This window comes from Poecilia mexicana, unplaced genomic scaffold (genome assembly GCF_051168715.1).
Source record: "Poecilia mexicana isolate PSO_F unplaced genomic scaffold, ASM5116871v1 scaffold_18, whole genome shotgun sequence".
NCBI lineage: Eukaryota > Metazoa > Chordata > Actinopteri > Cyprinodontiformes > Poeciliidae > Poecilia > Poecilia mexicana.
In genome coordinates this window covers 2,477,228-2,488,674 of record NW_028263387.1, presented here as the reverse complement: position 1 = coordinate 2,488,674, position 11,447 = coordinate 2,477,228, and the positions used below count along the sequence as shown (strand labels likewise).

At 38.4% G+C, this 11,447-nt stretch overlaps 1 protein-coding gene across 1 annotated transcript in view; it reads left to right on the top strand.

Moving 5' to 3' along the window:
- The first annotated feature begins 507 nt into the window (after positions 1 to 507).
- The window catches only part of adam19a (ADAM metallopeptidase domain 19a), a 174,986-nt gene continuing 164,046 nt past the window's right edge, over positions 508 to 11,447 (top strand). The window contains exon 1 of the mRNA XM_088016099.1: positions 508 to 721. Coding sequence (XP_087872225.1) covers positions 595 to 721 — 127 coding nt within the window. The 5' untranslated portion in view covers positions 508 to 594. The remainder of the gene's footprint in view (positions 722 to 11,447) is intronic.

Below are 11,447 nucleotides of genomic sequence, written 5' to 3'. Positions count from 1 at the left end.
CCCACGTTATCCTCAAAGAATGTTGACCGAGTGTATAAAACACAGTAATACTATTTTCAACAGTAAATCATTTAAAGATTTTTATTTACAATTCTATAACTTTGTGTCTCATTCCATCCCATGTTCTTCCTATGGTGTCTGAATGCAGAAAACGCTGAAAGATGATTTTTAGTGGCTTGTAACATATAAATATAACATTATAATGCAACATTATTATCAGGACAACTTAAATATATAAAACTAACAATAATAATTTTTAAAAGTCACTTAAAATGACTCAATTACTGAAAACTTTCTGTTGTACTACCATTAATACAATTAGTTATGATTGAATTATCAAGTTTTCTCCCCGCTTTGTTTATGAAAGAGCGAAGCTTATGTCATTTAAAGAGACAAAGCTCGTGGGATCTTCTCGTTTTCCATTTCTTTCATGAGACTGACACTGGGATGAATTTTATGTCGAAGCCGCGCAGAGGAAGTGCTCTCTCGCAGTTTCTCTCGGTTTGACGCTTGGTGGAGGCGAGAGGGAGGCAGAGTAGGGCGACGGCGGGGAAAGGGAGGACTGCCGGCGGGGAGCCACCGAGGGAAACAGGGATGTACAGTAAACACAGGCAGAAAAATGCCCAAATATCACCGGCAAAAAATGGACGTTTGCTGTTTTTGCTTTTTCTTCTGCTGAACGGCCAACTGGAAAGAGCCAGTGGAGAGACAGGAGAACAAGGTAAAGAAAAGAAGGAGCGAACATGCTGCTGGAAAACTTCTTCCAGTGGCTGCAGTTTCCTTTAGAGCTCCGTGGCTTAGTGTGGAAACAACTAGATGTAGACAGTAATTTGTGTAGCTTAAACAAATAGAGTAAGTGAACTGGTGAAACGATTTAGAGCGACAGAGCTCCAACTTTTATCAAACGGAACGAGCGCCCCAAGTTTCACCCTTCAGATTTTCTCGTTCAGAAAAGCTTTGATTAAGACGCGAAGCCGCGAGAATCTGACAGCCTTCGATGGGATTTATCAATCTGAGGCCGAAACACGGGTTCATAACCGCACAATAACCGCTGCTGTCTTCATCCGCTGCTCTCTCTGTTCCACAAAGAGGAAGAAGGTTTTTAAAAAAGTTTAGGCGGTTATGGCGAAATTACGCTTTAGAGTTATTCCATGATATCACTTTTTTGTTTTCAGAAATGAGCAATCTTGTTTATAAACGGGAACCAAACATTTTTCGTTCTCTGTTTCGCACTAACACTGTTCAAATTTCAGCTGGATTTGAATATGCGTTACCATCTTCGAAACATCTAGAGACACTACAGTTATCTTAACAACTGAGTCACTTTATGAAATATGCCTTAAAGAACTCGCTTCTTTACAAACGTTCAAACTTTTCCTTTAGTTGAAATAAGGAGGCAGCTCCTTCCACTGTGTCCATAAAAGGCAGAGTTCAGAGTGAAGCTGACACACCACTAAGGAGCACAGATTCCCATACAGCTGAGGGCATTTTTTGACAGTTTACTGATATTTCTGCCAACTCTGAAAATGTATTTTGTCTTTATCTCTGCTTTGTTGCAAGTTTACAACGTCTATGTTCTGTACTTCTGTACGTTACTATGCCATAGTCTACAGCTCCTCCCTTTACTCAGAGAAAGCTAACTGTGTAACCGAACAGCATCATGACCCTCTAGTCATGTGAACCTAAATACCACAGAGGTTCACAACACTTGAACAATATGCTCTATTGAAAAAAGAAGAGTATATATGATGTAGTTAAGCATGACCAGCGTGAGGCAAAGCAGACTATGTTGCTGCTAAGTACCCCATCAGCAGCATTGTGCTGTTCTTTATGGAATAACACTGAATCATAATCAGGCTCTCAGCAACACTACCACACTCCAAGGAGGGACTGGTACCTGTCTCCAGAGGTCATTTGGTGAGTCCATTGCAATTGTGCAATGATTCTCCATGTTTTATTTCCATACAACTTAATTTGTTTTTCTTTTAAGCAAGGCAGGGAGGGACCTTCCTTCAGCCGTCTGTGTTCGTCTTGCTGAAACTCTGAAAACACTCTGAGGTTCTGCACCAATAAAGTCCAAGATGTGGGGACTTGGGTGAAAGTAATAAATTATTGTTATTAAGTATGACCTAGACCTATGTTCTGTTGCTCTTCCGGCCATGACAGTCAACTGCTGTCTGAGGAACAGGAAGTCTCCTGAGCTGAGCCCACAGCATGGTGGGTTGCTACAGCTGTGGCTGGTGTTTTATTCACATTGGAGGAGTGTAAAGCCAACACTGACTTGAGTTGGGAATTGGACAATTTAATATACTTAATCAAAGTGAATTGAAAATGAATGAAGACCTGTATGAACCCCTCCCCCCCAATGCTGCTTTCTGCTTGTCAGTTGTACTTTCCTTTAATCTTGGCCGTCTCATCAGAAAGGTTTAAAAAGCCTTCCGAACTCCTAGTGCACCCTCTTGGGTTTTCTCTACAGTATCTGTCTGCAGCATGGCCCATTTAGCATCAACTGTGCTCAGCCCGGCCAGAGGATGGACTCCACATGCTTTGCAACGCTGGTTCTGTTCTCCGCACCCACAGGAATCTTTCTGGCAGTTTTTGAGAACTGTTGCAGGCTTTTTTATTTGTGGGGTTGCTGGAGGTAGTAAACAGGGACTTGCTGCGTAGCTGGCAAAAAAAATGTTGCTGCTGGTAGAGCTGTTGTGTGCTTGTTACTTGTACAACCTTCAGAAAGGCTTTTCAAACCTCCTCTGGTCTATGCTGTGGCCTCCTCTGGTCATTATCCAGTTTCCTGCTGTAATCTTTATGCTTAGTGAATCTTCAGTGTGTACAGTAGATGGAGAACTTCCAGAGAGTTTCTCGCTATGCTTTAATTCTGTAATAAAAGAGAGCTTGAATAAGCTTGAATTTTGAAAATATATAACATTTGTCATCGTTTTATGCATTAACCAGCCTGGGAATACACAGATATTTTGTTAAGTGGTTTTTTAATGTGTAAATAACCAGCCACAGTTCAGGTTTAAGTGCTCCAAAATAACAGGATATCTGTCCCTGCAGACTCACTGTCTGGTTCACTAACTGTCACTAAAGTAATGAGCTTAATAAGGTCTTGGATAATAACAACTAAACCTGTAGCATCATTGAACTTCATCAGTTTGCTTTGCATGTTGAACAAATTAGTTTTATGACATTTAATACATTTCCTGGTGTTATTTTTAAAAGGAAGCAGCCTATAAGCACACAGATTCAACTCACAGCAGAGTTCGTCCCTGGAGACTTGAATGTGGAGATGTGATCTCTGCCTTATGGAGACATCAATGGTTTGGTTATATCTCCTCCCTGGAGGAAGAGCAAAAGGACAAGCCACACTCAGCCCAAAGGAGGGGTGCTTGCATCTGATTTTAATGTGTGACCTTTGTGTCTCTGTTGTGTAGAGACGGACACTTTAATTCACTTTTTAGCTTTATTGAACTAACACCAGACCCCAACATAAGCACTTACAGGAGGGTAACTCACTAAGCCCTTTGTTTTCTCTCGGTGTAACATGCAAGGCGACATTGCAGGAACAGAAAATCTCCAAGGGAAGAAGAAAAAAACTCAGATTTATGACATTGATTGGTTATACTGAGTAAGTGAGAGCTTAAATACCCTCAGACTCAGCTCATGTGGTAAATAGTGCATACAGAAAGGTTGTGTCCTTTTCTACACAGCAGAACACAAGATCAGCCTCAGACCATTTTGCTAAAACTAAGGTAAAGAAAATTTTGATTTATTTAGTCAATTTTCTGACTCAATTAAAAAGGAGTTATCGTTTCACTGAGATACTATCCATTCATCGCCTGATGAATATTATCTTCAGGAGTCGGCAATATTTGATTTTTTTAGAATTAAATTACGATCAGAATGTTATTATTAATTCTCTCTACAAAACCACAGCTTTTAAAGTAAAAAAAACAAAGCAGTTAGAAAAACCTTTCTACCTTTTTAATTAGTTTGTACAACTTTGCCAACTTGTGTCAACATGTCCAGCTAACATTTCAGAAATATGGTGCCAGTCTTAGACCCACTAAGACTGGCACCATATTGTTTGCAGTAGTAATTGAAATATTTTCATAAATTCACCCTATTCTCACCAAAATATCTCCTTTATAAATATTTGTTGGGGAAACTAAAGATGGTTATTAACATTAGCATGTCTGACATTGCTAGATTTTATTTTCATTGTTTTTACTGTTTATGTTTGTGTGTCTGGAGTGGGGAGGGTGTTGGTCACATGGTGTTTGTTTGGTCATGTGACAGTGATAGCGATGCAGTGCTGAGTGGCGGGGTGCTTAGCTGAAGCAGAGAAGCAATGCCTGGCAGAGTTATCGTTTTCTCAGGGTAAATATCAGTTACTGGTGACAACTACCAGCCCAAATGGTAGTTGGGCTGGTAGATCATGATCACAGATCATTTCTGTGATCTATGGATCACAGAAATATTCTGTGGGTAGATTACTTTAGGTTCAGAGCTCTCTATATGCCAGCATGTGGTTTTATAGCCACCTAAAAATAGAGCATTAAATCTTCATCTTATTGTTGTGGTTGTCTTGCTGAGTGTTATCAGATTTTATGCTGGTTGTCTAACACATTTAAGGAGCTGGTAACCAGTTAAGCCTTTTTTTTAAGTTTCTAGTGGCCTGTATTTGAAAGTGCTATGAAAGGAAATAGGGTAATGAAAGAGAGGGAAGACATGCGGCAAAGGTCACCAGACCAGGAATCGAACCTGCGAGGGCCACTTCAAGGACTAAGGCCTCCTTATGTGGGCTGTGCTTAACCCCTGTGCCACCACAGCACCAATAACTAGTTAAACTAGGCTATTCTGAATAGTGCTAGCTGTTTATTTTCTTACTATTAGTTGCTAGGCACCCAGTAGCAGCTGGAGGAGAGTAGTTTTTTATTTAGTTTTTTTTTTTTTTAAACTCTTGTAGTTTTCCTCTGTTCTGAGTGAGGACACAACATCTTCAGAAATGTTGCTTGTGCAGCTGTAAAGTCCAAAGTTCAGAGACATAAAACAGTTATTGTTCTTTGATGGCTGAAATATCATTTCCTTACCTTCACTTCTGTCAGCTGCAGCACATCTGAGATGATGCGTTGGCTGGGCAAGTAGAAATTGAGTTTTTAGAAATCATGGTCATAATAAAAATAAAAAATTGTATTTTTTTATTTTCAATCAAAAACTATACTGATACTATACTACTTCCATAGTTATCATTAAAACCAAAGTGGGTTTTTTTTTTTTTTTTCAAAAAAAGAAAGAGGAATAAAAACTAAACTGATACATCTGAACAAGAGCATAGAACTGCTTCATGTAGAATGTGTCTTACAGCTGTTCTCTAACTGTACAAGGGGATTGACCACAATGATGCATTCAGGGACTGTTTGAAGACTAAATAATCAGTAAGGTTGGAGTCATATTTAGGCATACTAAGGTATAAAAAACAGGAATGATCATGCATGATTGCATTTAGGAGCTTTTAATCAAGACAGCAGTAAAATGTACTAATGCACCATCCTGACACATTCACATATACAGCAACAGAGAGCTCTGTAAGAGTGCAAACCACAATCAATCAGCCCAAAGCCCAGAGATGCTGAAGGATTAAATTGAATAGAAAACATAAACCACTGATATATAAACCATTAATTTGGGAGCTTAAAATAAATGTTTCTTCTTATGCACTGATCCCATTATTACAAGAATATGACTTTTGTTTTCCATAGATAACAATATAACCAGTCAGTTCTTGCAAGCAAATGACAGAAAAATATGTCTAAAGGAGAATACATGCAACTGTAAATAAGAGCAATATTAATTAAAAAAAATGTCATACTAAAATAGTAATAATAGGGGTAAAATAAATGCCTTCTCCGGGTTGGGGGTTGTTTCCTGCCTCAAGTGGAGGAGTTTAAGTATCTCGGGATCTTGTTCACGAATGAGGGAAAAAGGGAGTGGGAGATCTACAGGTGGATTGGTGCAGCGTTTGCAGTGAAGCGAGCGCTGTACTGGTCAGTCGTGGTGAAGAGAGAGCTGAGTCAAAAAGCGAAGCTCTCGATTTACGGGCCGATCTACGTTCCTACCCTCATCTATGGTCATGAGCTTTGAGTCATGACTGAAAGAACGAGGTCCCACATACAAGCAGCCGAAATGGATTTTCTCTGTAGGGTGGCTGTGCTCTCCCTTAGAGATAGGGTGAGAAGCTCGGTCACCCGGGAGCTTCTCACCCCAGGTAGAACTGCTGCTCCTTCACGTCGAGAGAAGCCAGTTGAGGTGGCTCAGGCATCTGGTCAAGATGCCTCCTGGACGCCTCTCTGGTGAAGTGTTATGGGCATGTCCCCCCGGGAGGAGGCCCCTGGGAAGACCCATGACATGCTGGAGGGACTATGTTTCTCGGTTGGCCTGGGAACACTTTGGGATTCCTCCGTAGGAGCTGGAGCAAGTGACTGGGGAGAGGGAAGTCTGGGCCTCCCTTCTTAAGCTGCTACCTCTGCGACCCAACCCCAGATAAGCGGAAGAAAATGGATGGATGGATGGATGGATGGATGGATGGATGGATGGATGGATGGATGGATGGATGGATGATGGATGGATGGATGGATGGATGGATGGATGGATGGATGGATGGATGGATGGATGTTATTTCTTCTATATCTCTGCCCATGCTGCATTAATTTGATTGATCAGCAAGCAACTGCTAGCACGTAGATTATAACTGAGGATAGAAGACGTTCATTCCCGGACTGAAGTTCTGATCACTGCATTAATCAAATTAAACTTAACTCAATGCCAGTTGTTGCTTTACTGTTTGGGATTCGCTTGTAAGACAGATGACTGCACTTTGCATGGCCAGTGTTTTAAAAACACAACATACGTTCAAGTGCAGAAGTTTGAAAACTGTATTGTAGGTTTTATATATTATTTTGATGATGGAAAGAATCAACAGTTTCTTTTATAATCCACGTATTAATAATCTACTGGTATAACGGGATGTAATATGTAACATATTAGTTTTAAAATACTCATTTAAGTTGTCAATTCCATTCACACATACTCTCATACAAACGATGCAGATTTCACAATGTGTTTTGAAGAGAAACAAATTTGTACCAGCTAAAATCAGGGATATACCCATACACAAACAGGCTTAGGGTCTGCTTCCTGTTCTACTGTGCTAACTCCAAAAACCACAAATAAACATACACTCTGAAGGTTATTATATTATTATAAATTATTTAAGAGTATTACTCTTGCCCCTTAAGTGATTTGAAACTCTCAGTTTCTTAAGTTTTCTTTAAGAAGCCGAAGATCAAAAACTAATGACCTTTGACCCAAGTGTTAGAAACCTTTTGAGAACTAGAGACAAACAGATTTTCCTTTATTACCATTTACATTTGAACCCGTCGCTAAAAAGCAGGTGTTCACAGCATATTCAGCATGGAGAAGCCAGACTGGTATTTCTGTCCAACTTATCTAACTTTTAGAAACAGCAATATTCTTTTTCAGGATCTCTCACAAAACAGCTGGTAGGTTTGAGACAAGGAGATCCTAACCTCATACAATTATCAGCATAGGGACGGTCAAAGCTCTTATCCCATTCTGAGTGATCCTGACTGATTTCAGTGCATATCACTGTTTCAATGCTGGGAAAAGTCCTAGAAAGGAAAGAGATATGAGGAAATCTCCCTCACCTAGATGTTCATTTAGTGTGGCACCAACTTAGAAATCCATGGATATAGAGAGGTGAGATAGAAGAGAGAAGTGAAGTGACAAAGTCTGAGGGGATTTGTGGAAATGGGAGATTTCCACAAAAATATAGATTTTTGTGGAAAACATAGATTTTCCACACAAAAAAAAAAAAAAAAAAAAAAAAATATATATATATATATATATATATATATATGGTGTTAAGGTTGAAATGATCCTTACCCCTCAGGATATTTAGGTCTAAAAATAATTTTCCTGACATGAAGAAGTTTGTTTCTGATTTGGAATGATGCAGGTAGCTCTCAAGACAACGTAAAATGACTACCAATTGTACTAATTCTGTTTTCATGTTTTGGAAAGATAATGTAATAAATACCTTTATCAATAGCAAATGGAAAACCTTCACTGGGATTGTAGCTTTTTTTAAAATAATTTTTAAGAAGCTATTTCAGTGTCAGTGCATTCTGTAGCAAACAAATATACCAAGAGATTTTGAAGAAAATGACTGCCCAAAGGTGCAGTTGACCAAAGCTCCGGTGCGCTCATGGATCGCCCACATTCCCACATTCCTGCCTGGATTCACCCCACTTAGCGAGGACCACGCTGCCAATGCATACTGCAGCTATAATGTCTGGATGGCTTTCATAAAAATATGTTGTTTTTTTTACATATTTGTTAAAACTGTCACCAGATTATCTGTATCATGCTACAACATGATACAGATAATCTGGGAAAAGAAAGAGATCTCTGATTGCCTCCTGATTTTACGTTCACGAGGTCAGTCAACTTCACGCTAAAGGTGCTAATGGCGGAGAATCAACTCCGCCATTAGATAGTAAAAACAGAAAAACGTTTTTACCATCGTTATTGGTGGCCATATTAACATAGTGACAATTTCACCAAATATTTGAAGAAATGTTTTTTATTTATTTATTTATTTATTTATTTATTTATTTATTTATTTAATTAATAAAAGTGAGACTATGGAGAAGGGGCTTTAGTTTTGAACAAGGCACTTTTCCTGTTAGGAAAGGTACTGCTGATTTATGGTCTTCTTCATTTTTAAAAAGGCATTTTTAACAGTTGAAGGGTTTTGAATCTCTGGGCTGCCAAGATTTTTAAACTTGAACAAGGCACTCATTGCTCCTAGCAATCTTTTAAAACATGGTGCTATCATTTTTCCTCCACTGGCTTTTTTTTTTTTTCTTTTCCATTTTTTCTAGTTATAAAGTCCTCCTTCCTCTATTTTAAAAAGCATAATACCTCATTTTGTTAAACCTGCCTCTAACTCTTGGTATATTTGTAATTTTCTTTACTCCACACACAAAATGAATAACATTCTTTATCATGAATTTTTTATGAAGAGTAAGTTAGAGATGGAGTCCTTTTTTTAATAAGATATTCTGTGAAGGGGATGTGAGTGCATTTCTCCTTGGAATAGTTAAGTAATCATCCTGCTTGTAAGAAAGAAAGGTGCTTTAGGGAATGGCCATAATTTAATAGCACAGTGGAACGTCTCCAAGCAGTACCCTACTTACACATGTTGAGAGTGTGAGTGATGCACTGTGTGGTTCGCTTGTTATATTTTGACATGAACTGGAATTGAGCGATGGAAGCTTAACTAAGTATTCCATTACACTGCAAAAACACAAAATCTTACCAAGTAGTTTTAGCTTAGTTTCTAGTGTAAATATCTTGGTATGCTTGAAATAATACAAAACTAACTTATAAGTAAATTTTAAACAAAATATAAAGGCCTGTTTTGAGTCAGTAATTTCTTAATATTGACAAAATTGTACTTGCTCTATTTGACAGATTATTTCACTTATAGCATGGAAAAAATGTTTTGTTTTAAGTGGAACTAGTACATTTTCATCAATATAAAGGACACAATTTGTTGGCATGCCTGGTAAAATGTGTAAAAAGCCATAAAGGTAGTTTATTTATTTATTGCAGTAGTGTAACCTTGAAAATTTAACAAAAATCACACTATTGCATGTCTGATTTTTATTTCAAGGGACTAAAATGTCATGAGAAAATAAAGTTTCATCATCACCTTACAGTAGCTATGTTGACATGTGCAAAAAATTTGTATAAGATTAAAATGTATTCTGATGAAATAATCTAAATGTGTCATTTAAAGCGTCATGGTCATAATCAGTGCACCTAAGCACTGATCATGACCAGTGCTTAGATGCACCAGGCGTTATACAGAGTAGAAGCTCTGACTTGCAGATTTGTAAAATTTCCTAAAAAAAATATAAAAGAAGAAGTTGTACTTCTGTCTGTCCTGAACCTATAAACCTTCAAACTCAGCAGAGTGTTCGTTCTGTGTCTTCTGAGTGCCCAGAATGGAACCGCAGCAGGTTCTAATGCCAACCTCAACACATGCTGGAGGAAATAAACATTCTTCAAAGTTTTGCCCCTAACAGACCAATCAAAATGTGACTGCATGAAGTATGTGGGCTTAGCATTTGAAAAGAAGAGCATCATTCAGGAAACATTGCAAAATAAAAGCATACTTGCTAATGTTCTTTTAAAAAAATAATGCTAGAAAATAATTTGTATTAAGATGACAGTGTTTTTGTGATTGTTTGAACCCAAAATCTGTTTTTGTTCCTATTTTTGTCCTTTGAACTCCATGTCCTCCTAATTGTGCTAAAACATACCTTCCACTCAGACTGATTTGCAGCACTGCATGGACGGAAAGGGTGCCAAGTACAGCTGGGTCTGCATGATATGGAGCAGGAGTCACTCAGTCAGTGCAAAGATATCAGAAGCCATCTGTTTTCAGAAAAGTTAACACTGCAAGCAAAGGCAGTTTTAAATTTGATAAAATATCTGATTGGTTTCCTGAGTTGTTAGAATCTACTTCATCTCCTTCTCCTGGGCCCACTCCATGCTGCTCATTTCTCTACAAGGTAACAAATTTACTATGTACAGTATTATTCTTCCTCCCCTTACTCACACTTTTTCTACTATGTTCCACACTTTATATTTCAGCCATGGAGTCACTTGACAGATATAGATGCCTTTCATTGTATTTTTCTTCTCTGCAACCCTCCCTGATAGCTGCTTGGATGACTGCCGGGAGTGAGCGCAAATCCTCCAGCTTTATCTGTTGGCTGGCAGAGGTCCCCTAAGGATCACAGAGCAAGGAACAGCATGAGTGAAAAAACACTATATATGAAGTGTGGAGAAGGACAGGTGATGGTGCTTTAATGACTAAACTGGAAACTTTCCCCACCCCGAACTCTTCACTCTGCTAATGCAAGGGCATAATTTGCATAGTCAGTCAGTCCTTTGACGCTTTAACTCCAGTTCCTAAGGCTGTAACACTTTCAGTAGCATAACCTTTTAGAGGAGCCATGCTGCGTCCTTTTCAGGCTGCAGGAGGTGGACATAACAAAATCAAAACATTGTGAGCATCATGTTTGAAACTCCTGAATATGTTCTACTTAAAAGAAGAGACATGATTTGTTCCTTATTTTGAAAATATATTATTATTATTATAATTATATTAGTTGAAAAGGGTCTCAAAATGACAATAATATTGTTTCTTGCTATAATTTCTGGGGCAATTTATCGTCCAGGAAAATGTATTATTGTGACAGACTGAAGAGAGCATTAAGTGAAGTTTTGATGTGGTTTCATGGTTTTATGGTGGTGTTCAACCTATCGAAAACCTACAAAAATTCTTTGAT